General features: G+C 44.4%; 1 protein-coding gene across 5 annotated transcripts in view; it reads right to left on the reverse strand.

The window, feature by feature from the left end:
- itsn1 (intersectin 1 (SH3 domain protein)) overlaps positions 1-13,128 on the reverse strand; it is a 36,901-nt gene that overhangs the window by 9,178 nt on the left and 14,595 nt on the right. For 3 of the 5 annotated variants that reach the window (XM_062400558.1, XM_062400559.1, XM_062400557.1), the window contains exons 18-31: positions 9,119-9,255; positions 8,753-9,033; positions 7,800-8,179; positions 7,265-7,279; positions 6,161-6,405; positions 5,616-5,790; positions 5,395-5,481; positions 5,145-5,293; positions 4,658-4,737; positions 4,398-4,570; positions 4,273-4,318; positions 4,027-4,148; positions 3,730-3,853; positions 3,189-3,383 (exon numbers count right to left, since the gene is read on the reverse strand). In XM_062400558.1, coding sequence (XP_062256542.1) covers positions 3,189-3,383; positions 3,730-3,853; positions 4,027-4,148; positions 4,273-4,318; positions 4,398-4,570; positions 4,658-4,737; positions 5,145-5,293; positions 5,395-5,481; positions 5,616-5,790; positions 6,161-6,405; positions 7,265-7,279; positions 7,800-8,179; positions 8,753-9,033; positions 9,119-9,255 — 2,209 coding nt within the window. Of the gene's footprint in view, positions 1-3,188; positions 3,384-3,729; positions 3,854-4,026; positions 4,149-4,272; positions 4,319-4,397; positions 4,571-4,657; positions 4,738-5,144; positions 5,294-5,394; positions 5,482-5,615; positions 5,791-6,160; positions 6,406-7,264; positions 7,280-7,799; positions 8,180-8,752; positions 9,034-9,118; positions 9,256-12,282; positions 12,367-13,128 lie in introns of all 5 variants that reach the window. The other 2 variants (XM_062400561.1, XM_062400560.1) reach the window with 2 other exon arrangements.

Genomic DNA, 13,128 nt, shown 5'->3' on the forward strand with positions numbered 1-13,128 from the left:
ACAGCATCAAATATGACATCTGAGGTTTCCAGGCTCTGTAGAGATGACGTGTTTCATGTTTGTCTTATTCAGTGCTGAACAAATGGACAAGTGTTTGATCAGAGGTGCAGGTGAACGAGACGCCGGGGAATCAAACGTGTGACGTGAAAAGCAACAGAGCAGCGACCACCGGTGACGTCCTTCCTCGTACGAGATCACTTCACGTGTGATTCGCTCCTGAGCCTCAGGGACAGAACCCAACACTTCACAGGTCACGGTTCCTTCAATGGGGTCAAATGATCGTTGATAGGCTTGATACAGTAGGTTTGCATTGAAGGGGGGGGGGGGGGGGGGGGGGCGGACCAAGCGTCAACTTTACATCATCGCGCGTGAAGTTTGGTGATGATAATAATATGAATCACAGTATTAAAGATTTAACATGATGGTGTTTAAACTACTTCAAAGTTTCACTAGCTTGTAAAATAGAGCGACGACAGTTTAAAGGAATAGTTTGATATTTGATACGAGAAGATTTCCGCTGCTCTCAGGTCTGTTTGTTAAATATCAGAGCAAGAGAGAGAACGAGTGACGCTACTTGTTGACCTGAAATGACCTCTACGTGTTTAGTACCAAATCTATCCCGAGTCATGTGGGTGTGTTTAACAGTGTGACAGCATCTCATCATCATAGCAACAGATAAAACAATAAACATGTAAACAAACAAACAGAAAAACAACAACAGAACATAAACCGGTTCATTTAAAGTGAATACATAATTAGAGTGTTAAACTGCGACGGATTAAAACATTATCCCCGTGTGTGTGTGTGTGTGTGTGTGTGAGTGTACATGTGCAGACTCCCAACTCAGTACCTCATTGTATTTTGTGTTTGTGACGTGTGGTTAGCTCGTATGCTAATCAGTTACAGCCCCGAGCTACGGGCCGCGTCCCATTCCAGCTGCTCGCTCCCTTCTATGCCTCCTCGCCGAGCACAGAAGGACGAGAGGAGACTGTGACACCACAGAGGGGAACAGCAGCAGCAGCAGCAGCAGTAGCGGGGGGGCGAAGTTAAAAAGCTACTTGACGTGTCTCAATTCTTTCTCTCCTCTCCTTCAATAGTGTGTGTACATGAGAGGGAGGAAGGAGGAGAGAGGAGACAAGGAAGCAGGAGGAAGGAGTCTTTGGCATTAAGGAAGAGAGGAGGTGAGGAGAAGTGACGAGAGGAGAGTGAAAGACTTTATTGAGACTCGTCCTCCGGCAGATAGTGGGTCGTTCTGTGAAGCTGTGGGAGGGGGAGGGGTTAGTGTGGGGCGGGGCCAGCACTTGTGACTGACAGGTTGAATGAAGCTGCTGAACCAATGGGGGTGTTGTTACAAAAAAAAAGGGGGGGGAGGGATGAGCTGAAGCTAATGACAGATTCTCCCATGAAGCCACAAAATGACCCACTATCCACTTAACGAGCTAACATGTCTGTTCATGTGTGTTAATGTGTGTTAATGTATGTGTGTTTGTGTGTGTGAGTGTGTATACAGTTAAAACATCAGTCCAATCTGGAAGAAAGGAGATCAATAGTCTCGTCTCCTCTTTTCCTCTCCTCCTGTCTTCCTTCCCTCCTTAACTTAGCAGTAGCACCTTTTAACCGACAGAGACAGGAAGAAAAGAGGGGGAAACAGAAGAGAAGAGAAAGAAAAGGAAAAGGAGGAGCAGGAGGAGGAGAGGAGAGTTCGAGAGGAGTCCTGACTATTGATCTCCCTCCTGTTGAACAGTGCTGTTTGGAGCCAGAGATAAACAGAGTTTGGCCAAGTCCAGTCAGAGCCATGCATAGACAGAGTTCTCGCCACCTGAGGGCGCTTTAACGTTACAGTCTGTCTGTCTCTCTCTCTCTCTCTCTGGCTTCTATTGGTGGAGAGTCGCCATTTCCGGGTCATGTGACCTCTTGGAGCTGTCCCATTGGTTGAGTGGCCTAGTGGGCGTGGCCTAGTGGGTCTCTTTGAGGGCTTTGAGGAGAGGGGGGTTCTGGGTAATGATATGATCCTAGAGAGAGGACGACAACAACAACATCAACAAAAACAACTAAACAAAACAACAACACCAACAACAACAACCAATCGGGTGCTAGGTGGGCGGGGCGTGCAGCAAGACAGAGAGTGTGGAGGTGTGGTCTAATCTAGCGTAGAAGCAGAGGATCTAGAGCAGGTGACGCGTCAGCAGGAAGTTTAAACTGTGAATTTAAAGGGTCGAAGCAGACGTGCTGTTTACGCACTGAGCTGAGAAGACACCAGATTGATCAAAAGTAAAAATGTGTTTAATGAGCAACCCTCAAAGTATTAAACTGACATGCAATTCAAATATCTAAATAACGGTCCTTGGTTTGTGCTGCAAACACTTTACAAGTTGTTTAACCATCAATTTATGAATCAATAATTGATTTATAATCACTGACATGAGCGTTTAGAGAAACTTCTCATCATGTTCATCATTTGTACGATATCACACACATTGTGTGTTTTGAAGAAATTCACCAACTTATTATGTTTTTTGTCTTTCCTGGATCATTATTGTAGAACAATTAGACCGTTTGGTCATTTAATCACAATGTGATTTCACTAAAGTTTATAAATTACAATTTAAATTTTCTACCCAGCTCTACAGCTGTGTTCATCATGACCTCAACTGCACTCAAATCTTATATTAAGTAGTTTTTGTTTATATTTTTATTTTTATCCAGAAAAACTCTGTGGCTGAGTTGTGCAAACATTTCCCACAATCCTGTTGGTCATATGATCAGTTAGTGCTGCTGTTCTCTGCTCTAGAACTTCTGAGTTTATGAAGGATCATGCTGAGGGAACACATGCAGGAAGAGAGGAAACACTTTATCCACACTCATGCATGCACATACACACCATACAAACACACACACACACACACCACCCAGAGGTGGTGCATGAACGGTAGGTTTTCAAAGAGGCCCAAAGGAGTGTCAAGGTGAAAGGTCAAAGGCAAAACCATCTTAAGGGTCAAAGATTGAGAGAGGGACAGCATCTCCCCACCTGGCTCTGGGGTGTGTGTGCATGTGTGTGTGTACATGAGGAAGAGAGTGTGCGTTTTTAGTGTTAAACTGAGAGTATGTTGGTTTTAGTACATGATGTGCAGTGTTTTGTGACGGACGTGGCATAGTGTGTGCGAGTGTGTGTGTGTCTGTGCACTCACACTGCGTGCTCGGGTCGGTATCCGTGGTGAGTTTGACGTAGTTGCTGGGAAACAGACCCTCCCTCCCGTTGAGCTCTCCTTTCCACCAATCACAGTCGTCCTTGTTGAGCACTGTGATCACCTGACCCTTCAGGAAGGCCAACTCGTCGTCGTTCTGCGCCAGGTAGTCGTACATGCCGATCACCTGACACACAGCTTCACAACCACAAAAAAGATAGTTAATATTTCCACTTATTCTCCTTTAATATCATCATTCACAAACAATTTCATAAAATACTTCTTCTATTTGATTCTTTCCTTCTCCAGTGTTCAGGGACCTTAACTTTGTTTTGTCTCTCTTACACACCCGAGACTCTTTTGTTGGTTTTACAGAAATAAATAAGTAAAGTAACAAGTTGCTGTGTTAAGAATGTACATTATTTATTACAGTTAATTTATTTAGGTTTAACTCCTTCTTGTGTCGACATCCAGAAGAGTGTTCAGAGTCTTATAGGAAGGTTTAACCAGCCCTAAATAAATTAAATCCATGTTGTGAGAGTACCTGTGTTGGCAGGAGTCAGTTTAGGAGGTGTCGGCTCTGTGGGCGTCGTCTTACTGGTGCTGGGACTGAGCAGCTTCACGTAATTGGCCGGAAACCAACCTATTTGCCGCTTTTTCCCTCGAGCCTGAACCAACCAGAACACAGTTATGAGTCGTGAGTCGCAACAAGCTACATCCAATAACTACAAACATAATATATGCTAAGAAAGTGAAAACATGTTGCTAGTAATGTCTTGGAAATTTAAAAGAAACTACTATATTTATTTTATATACTTTATTTATATATTAGAGTTTGTACCTGGAGCTCACCCTCCCACCAGCCCCCTGGGTTCTTTTTCCTGATGAGGATGAGCTGCCCAGGAGCCAACGTGAGCTGCTCTGCTCCTGTAGCACTGTAGGGGGCGATCACCTGAGCGATCTCTGCAGAACAAAAGGATAGAGAGAAGAAGATGTAGAACAACATCACGTCAATATTATCGAGGACAGAAAGCAGAGATCAGACGACAGGTAATAAAACAGAAACAGAGCGCAAGAGAGATCTCACCTGGTTTCTTTCCCAAGCTGCCCGTCTTCCCTGCTGGTCCCAAAGACTAAAAACAGAAAAAGAGTTTAGAGTCGTTGGAAATATTTCTTGAATCCTAATCTCACTTCTTCTAAATTCCCTCTTACATCTGATGCAGAGTCTCGAGGTTTAACGTAATTGGATGGGAAGACTCCAGTTTTGCCGCCGACTACGCCTGTCCACCAATCGCCTTCTTTCCTGGTCACGATGACGACGTCTCCCTGCTGGAAGCTCAGGTCGCCTTGTTCACTGCTCTCGTACGTGTACATGGCCACATACTCTGTTCAGACGCACAAACACAGAGTCAATGACACTTCAACACCTAAATCTTCAAATATATACACAGATGTACATGTGCATGTTTCACCTTCACCAGAGTCGGAGGGTTTTGTCGGGGAAGGGGAGGGTCGCTTCCCATTGGGCGGACTCTCTGATACCCCGGACTCACTAGAAGACAAAAGAGAAAGATGTACTCAAACTATAAAGAAGCTTTTTTCTAGTTTTACAAACAAAATAAGCAAAATTTGTCAAGGAAATGTGGAAGTCTAACATTTCAACTATACCAAAAATCCTCCTGAGATTGACAAATCTTTTCAGGCAACTTCTGTAAACAGTGTTTTGTCGCTGACAAAGACAATAGTTTAATCTCTGCAGGCTAAATCATTTGGCTACTGGCTCAGTCCAAACTAGAATTTAGAAGTCCATGTAGTGGAAGTCACGCCTCTAAATATGTAGTTATTCTTCCCTTAATGAGGCTTTAAATGATGTGAGCTGTAGCAAGACATGAGAAACAGAAAGCTGAGAAAGTAGGGAGTGAAATCAAACTGAGGATTATTACAGAACTTTAAACCTACCTGGTGTTTTTGCTGCGCGCTGCGATAACAACCGGAGGCGTCGCGCTGGCGGAGATGAGCTTCACGTAGCTTTTGGGGAACCAGCCTCTCTGTCCAGTCTGCAGTTCACCCAACCACCACATGTCCTGCTGCTCCAACACTGTTATTATCTATATAAACAATAACGATAACATATATAAAGATTTAACACAAACAAAAACACACAAACGTTCAATTAAAAGAGAGGAGAGATGGAAGAACTCTTGTCGACCTCATTTTTGTTGAAGTTCAGGTGGTTGTCCTTCTTCGCCCTCCAGGGATACAAAGCCTGAGCCTGAAGACCCTCGACCTTCTCCCCCTGACAAACACAACCACAGTACCACTCAGTTCAGAAGTTCATCTAGAAACAGCAGCATTATTCTTCCTAAGGGAAACACAGTTGCAGAAACATTCATACTATTTAGATCTAAAACCTAAGATCAGACGAGTTACCTGTCCCAGCACCGGTGAGGGAGAGGAGCCGGTCGTCATGGTAGCCGGTGTGAAGGCAGAGCGTTGCCGTAGTTGCGCTGAGGGAACGCTGAGCGATGGATTCTGATTGGTTGAAGAGGTCGGCCATGCATCCCATCCCTCGCTCTCTGATTGGCTGGCTGTATTAGAGGGCCAACTGGAAATATACACCCACGATACACATTTAAAAAAAAAACTGCGGGTTACGAGTCTTTAATCTGGAGCCACTGGGAAAACTATTCATAGAAGTATGTGTAATGTCAAATTCACATATATTGTCTTTAAAGAAATATATTGTCTTTAAAGAAAAAACCTTAAATAAATAGTTTATAACACAATTATATATATATATATACAATTATATATATATATATATATAATTGTATATATATGGTGTTGTGGTGTTGTGTGGACAGGCGTAGTCGGCGGCAAAACTGGAGTCTTCCCATCCATATATATATATATACTTTTGTACTACTTAAGTCATTGAACCCCTGCTGTGATAATGTCAACATCCCACGACTCACGTTGTGTTGAAGTCGGCCCAGTTACTGTTTGCGGAGGGTGCTGATGAGGGGGCGTGTCCAGGTGCTGGAGGAGGCGTTGTCATTGGCTGCTGGGCAGACGTGGGTGTGACTGAGGCGGTGGCGCGGAGGTTGATCGGTGCTTCGCTGTCTGGAATACGCTCTGCGTAATTGGCTGGAAACCAACCCGTCCTGCCCCTGAGCTCTCCGCCCAGCCAGCCGGGTTCACCTGTTTGAGACTCGTCCACCTGTAGGAGCAGAGGGGCGGGGTTTAGATAAAGACGCAGGAGCACAAACTCACAGAGACGGGCGTGTGTTTGGATTCACGGTACAACAGCTAGGTGCTGACACAACAATGTCCACAACAGCAGCAGCTTTTCCAGAAGGTAAAAAAAAGCTAATTAGTGGATGAGGAGTGAGAAAAACAAACATATAACAAACATGATTAACTCAATATCTTTTGTAAATGACCTCTTTTTTGTAAAAGTTGTGCCCTGGTTCCAAGACTTTTTTGTTTCAAGCCAACAATCCTGATTATGAACTCAATTACTCATAAACTTGACGGGGATTTTCCTATATTCCTCAACCTGGGCCCTTGTTTAGAAATGTGGATGTAAATAAAAGGTAATTACAGAAACTTGGAATGGAACGTCTCTGCTGGCAGCTGCAACCCGGTAGCAGTGGCTACTATATTAACTTATTGGGCAAGTCTCATATTAAAAGGTCTAATTACAAGTGTTTTGTGTTCAACTGCTGAGGTTTTCTTTTGCCGTAAACCTGGATGAGCCCCAGTTTCACTCAGTTGTAATAGGAAGTTACAACAATCATGGTCAAATAATATTGACCTTATACTCAGAGAGGTAGAGAGTCGGTGAAGGTTTGTATTTCTTTAGTTGAACGATATAAACTGTGAAAACAAAACAAGCTCAACGACATTTACACACGTGACTTAAATGACTTGATTAAATTAAATAAAAAGCCAAACACATTCATCCGCTGTCAAATGAATGCACATGGAGACAACATGACATGAAACCAGGAGTTCAGATGAGTGCTGGCTTATGATTGGTGGAGGCACAACACTGGGCGGGGGGAGCGTGAACTTACCCATTCCCCCTTCACCTTCAGTTTGCACAGCAGAGGAGAGAAGAGACAGTTAATACACATTCACACACACACATTAGAAAGAAGAGATATAAATCTGATTACAAGTATAGAACTCAGACTGCATTGAAAGATGGACGACATGTCAGCCACCACATGTGAGACAATAAGATCTTGATTTCATTATACTGGCTGCAGTACAGGCCATGAAGCCCCAGCCTCTCCTCCATGTTAGCAGATGGAACATCATCTTAGTATGTCATTCTAGTTAACTCCAGTGCAAGATGGCAGCCTTGGTACCCGGGACATTTTGGATGGTGAAAGGAAGTGGAGACGCATCGTCCATCTTTATCTACGGTCTATGGTATACACACACAATACTGTTTGTACGTGAGACCTTTAGGCTGCACGTAAACTTTATTGAGGAAAATTCATTAAACAGAAAATTCTGATGTGGGGGCATCTGCACATTCTCACACAACCTTCATCATCATCATCATCATCACCTTCACCATCATCATGAGTACGTTCTACATACCATGATGACGTCTCCGGGAGCGATACTGATCTCATCATGGCTGCGGGCATCAAATGGGTACAGAGACCTGTAGTACACCACCTTCACCGGCGGCTGCTGCTGGGAATGCTGATGCTGCGGCGGATGCTGCGGTGGATGTTGTGGTGGCTGATGCTGCGGTGGTTGAAACTGCGGTGGCTGATGCTGCGTTGGCTGATGCTGCGTTGGCTGATGCTGCGTTGGCTGATGCTGTGGTGGCTGATGCTGTGGCGGCTGATGCTGCGGCGGCTGATGCTGCGGCGGCTGATGCTGCGGCGGTTGAAACTGAGGCGGCTGATGCTGGTCGAAGCCGCTGGCCACTGTATTCTGGTCAAAGAGACTGGGTCCGGGAGTCTTCTCCACTGCAAATACAGAGAATAAACATAGATATCAGAGCAGAGTTTCTACATGGTTCACTGAGTTTAATCAAATAATTGAATTAGAACGAAGTAGACAGTACTTTAATACTGCATTTTCAACATTAATTTCAAAAACTTAATTTCCCTTCGGGGATGAATAAAGTAATCTATCTATATATCTATCTATCTATCATTTCCTTATGATATAGCTCAGATAAACTGTATTAAATCCAAAAAAGCATAAGTCAATAATTAATTAATTGACTTTTAATTGACTGACTTTTAATTCCAAAAATAACACAAACCACTACAACAAAAATCTCTAAACCTTCATATCTCCTTTAAAGTAAAGGACATAAGAAGACAACACATTTCTGGCAATAAAACTCAGACTTCAGCTCATTCAGTTCAGATGAAAGTTTGCAGGAGTTTCCTTTATGAATAATACGTTTTTACTCAAACCAATGATCTCTACTTGTGCGGACAACCTAAAACATAGGTCCTGATTTCCTGCTTAAACTCTGGACATCAATTTCTCTTGTGCTAATCTTCTTGCAGACACACACTTCAACACACCTGATGAGCCCCAGGGATCAGCCGGCTGGCCGAACAGCTTGCTTAATTTATCTTGCATGTCCTTCTTGCTTCTTCCCTCGTCCTCCAACTCTTCTACCGACCCTGCACTATTCCGGCCCTCTTCTTCCTCCTCCATCCCTCTCCTCTTCCTCTCCTCCTCTTCAAGGGTCACTCTGTTCAGCCAGGCGTCAGGTGCAGAGATGGAGGTTGGGCTCGGAGGATCGGGGGCAGACATTCCTGCTTCATCATCCCTCCAGCTCACACCTTCGTCTGAAGACAACCTGCAGCACGACGGGAAAGATGAACCCCCTGGTGGACACTGAAACACAACACTTAATAATAAAATAACACGGATAAAGTTCTTACCTGCTCTTGTGCAGCTCCGCAGACTGCCTCTCGATCGGAGTGTGTATGTGAGAGTGTGTGTGTGTCAGTGAGTGTGTGTCTCCCTCCAGCTCTCTCTGTCTATGTCGCTGCTGCCGGCTGTGGATCTCCCGCAGCTCCTGCAAAGCATCATGGGATACAGGAAGGAACAGCGGTGAGGAGGAAGTGGAGGATCAGTGGGGTCGGCTGCTACGGGTTACCATCGACACCAAACAACAACAGCAACAGCAGCGAGTATTAGTCAGGTGATCAAGGCAAGCTCCGCCCCTTCACTGAGGTGATGCAACGTTGCTGTCCGTAACCATGGTGAATAATTGAATGTCCAATCAAGGAGCTCATTGATTTTGCACATCAGTCTTGAAGTGGAGTGACACAGTAAACAAAGGTAATTCCTTTTTTACTCTGTCCACATCTAGCAAGTCTGTCTGTTCAGGAAATGGCTGATAGTTCTTCAAAGGATTGAAAGAAGCACAAACGTATACAAAAATCTCAACTCTCATATCAGCAGCTTGGCCACAGAAATGACCAAACTAAGCTTATATCAAAATATTGTTTCGTGGATGACTCACATAACTTTAGAGAGATATTTTGGATCTCTACAAACAGAACTGGCACAGAGTTTGGGACAATTTTCTTCAGATCAGGGAGGCGTCTGATTCATTCTGCAGCCTGACAACGACCCCTAACTTCCAGCCAGATCCACTAACAGCTGTCGCCAGGGACAAGAAGGACAACGAGTCCTGTGACGGTCAGTGAAGCTGCTGGGTAAATCAACTGCTCAAGAAAAGAACAATGGGCAAACAATGAGTAACCAGTGTTCCAGTAAAAGTCTCTTTATCCAAACAGACTTCCTCCCTCTCTGTTTCTGGTGTGTTCAGTACAGCTCTCTGGATTCTCTGTGTGAGCAGGATTTGATTCCAGTGCGACCAGCAGGATGGGGGGGTTATAACTACGGGAGGTTGGGGTGGCCTCGAACACAAGGCTCCGGTCACGGTGGGGGGGCGAAGCTTGCACAAGGCCCAGGATGTTTGTGGGAGGGGTTAGAGGTGAACAATAAACAAAAAGATGGGAGTGAGGAAGGGTACGGGATGTTTTGGGGGTGGGGGGGATGGGGGGGGAGAGTTCTGACAACCAGCTGTGCCATTAGAACAGCACTCTTGTTACTATAGCAAGGCAGCCGTCGTGTTTCAGCCAAACAACCAACTTGAGGAACCCTACAAGCAAACCAATCAGAGAGAAGAGACTGACGGAGGACCTGCAACACGAAGAAGAGGACACACACACACTCACACACACCTAACACACACCTTGTATGGCTGAAACATTCTCTGCTAGCATACAGACAGTAGCATTGTATAAATTCACCTAAGCTAGAACACCGGCTAACCTCTCATGGTTGCTAGCTTAGCATCACAACTGCGTACTGCGTCAACTACGAAAGCGAGTGAGCTAACACCAGCCGGGCGAATTAAGATGGGGCACAAAACAGGAGGAAGGGAGACAGAAGACAGAACAGGTGAAAAGTTGAGAAGAAAAAGGAGGAGAAAGTGAAGAAGAGGTTGTTTCAGAAAAGAGATTGAAGAAAGGATGAAGTAAGTTAGATAAAAAAGGTGGAATAAGAGGGGGGGCGAGGCCGGTGGGCTGGGTAGTTGTGTGGACCTGTATAATGTAGTCTAGCCGAGCCAGACACACCCTGACGGCTGACACACACTCCTGTAGCTGTCCCTGTTCCTGGCACTGAAACACACACACACACACATATAAACACACACACACACACACACACAGTATCAACCACTCTACAGACACAGACACACACTCACAGACAGATAAGGTCAGTAGAATTTTCCTTGGGACTTGTTAAATCGTTCTCCTGTGTATTCAACTGTAGATTGATGTCACCTCATAGAAGGAGGTTAAATATTTACTTTAGAAATATAATTCAAACCGGAATATTTAAATTCTTGACTCGAGTACGGATTAGACAAGAGAAGATCGTGACTCACAGAAGGCGAGGACCTCGTGACTCACTGTGATGAGTATCGTGCTGCTGCAACCTTTAAAACTGACCCGTCTACACTGGAGAGTAGATCAGAGCTCGGAGGCCAAATGTATTTGAGGGTTTTTATGAATTTATTGCAGAATTTGGGGTCAGTAATTAAGCTCTGTCCACATACTACATAACAAATACCCTGTGAGATACAAATACATGTTTCTCCTTCCTCCCCTATACTATCATTTATTTTCAGTTCTCAATTTTATTCTGGGTTATAACAAGTGCAATGATTAGTGTGTTTTTAATACTGTAATGCGGGCTTCCTTTGCAGAGGTGTTATACAGGCTACACCCACATTTATATATTTGTACTTACGCTAAGCGTGTGCATGTCAGTCTAAACAGGAAGCTAATTGGCAACTCTGCAATTAGTTGTTTGCTTACAGAAAATTATATGAATGAAGAAAAGTGAAAAGTAAAGGCTGGGATTTAATTTATCCGACCAATGACGTGGAAGAACCGATGATGTTGTTAATTGTTTGGTACGTTTGCATCACAAGTGGTCATCGAATTGGGACCAATAAGAACCAGGATCAGGACGCAGGTGACAGGATCATTGTTTTTTTAATTTCTCTGTGCCCACTCCAGAATTTTTTCAAATTAAAAAAACTGTGTTTTCCAAAAAAAACGGTTGGACTCCAGACGTCACCGCAGAAGTAGTGATGCCGCAGCAGCAGTGATGCATTTTCAAACTAAAACATGTGGGTGTAGCCTGACTCTGTACAGTGAGATCAGAAACAACAGCACACCAGGGTCAGTAGAGCGTCAGTAGTCAAACCTTCCACAGCTTGACTGTTACAGTCGAGCTTCACTGGCGGCAGTTGCACAAACCAGGCATTTTAAACGTCTGGTTTGAAAGTGTTAAGACGATAAAGACTGAGCTGACTTCTTGAAGCTTGCAGGTTAGTGATGAGACAAGAGGGTTTACAGCGTTTTACTTTCTCTGATAATCAGTGCTGCTCCTCTCCAGATGCAAACACTGCTCTGTGCTCCAGGTTTTAGATCAAATGCAGAATGCGTGTTGTGTAAATTGATATTATTTCCCCCCCATTGCAGTACCACCCCAGTCCAGCGGTGGCAGTGTGCTCTACCTGTCTCCCTCTCTGCTCCTCCTGAAGCTGGCGTCGCAGGGCCTCTATCCTGGCACAGTGGTTGGCATAGAACTCACACAGAGACTGGCATGGGCAAGGGAGCCAAATGCCAGTATAGGGGATAAATAAAAGGAGTAGAAATTATAGAAGGAAGGGTTTATTAAGTAGATTAAACAAGAGAATATGATTATGGGGGAAACAATGGCAGAGGTCAAGAAAAAGCCGGGATGAAACACAAGGAGGACGGTGAAGTGGAGACAGAGTAAAGGCAGGAGGAGCATTGAAGAGTCCCAGGGCGTATGAAGGACAGCGGAGGCACAGCATTGAGAAAAGAGAAGAGTTTGGGGAGAGGAAGTGCAGAAAGGAAGGCGGAGGGCGTTATAGTGAAACAGTTCACATCTCAGTGGTCTGTGCCTCCGTTTAACAAAGACCTGCACCACTGAGACTTGGCTGGAGAAAACTAACGTCCCTTTTCTTCTCAAATACATTGAATAACACTAAGAAACAGATTCGTTCAGATCGGCCATTAGAAAATGTATTTATTTCTGCTTGTTGTTGTTTTCCTCTCTTTCCCTCGTCTTCCACACTAGAATATAGCACAGTACCAACTCTCCTCTCTTTGACCTGAATCTGTGTCCTGAAGCAATGGGAAGAAAAACAGCTGACAACAGATGATCTATGAAACATAAACAAGCTGCTGAGCTCCAAACCAAAGAAATAACATAACGACAATCCCTCCATCTTCCTTTTCTCTACAGTAAATAGTTGGTGACATGAAGCAGCCGACTGAAAACACTCCAAACACAGCAAGCTCTTTCATAAATACAGACTACAGCATTATAAGGA

The sequence above is a fragment of the Platichthys flesus genome, chromosome 12 (assembly GCF_949316205.1).
Source record: "Platichthys flesus chromosome 12, fPlaFle2.1, whole genome shotgun sequence".
In the NCBI taxonomy this organism is placed as follows: domain Eukaryota; kingdom Metazoa; phylum Chordata; class Actinopteri; order Pleuronectiformes; family Pleuronectidae; genus Platichthys; species Platichthys flesus.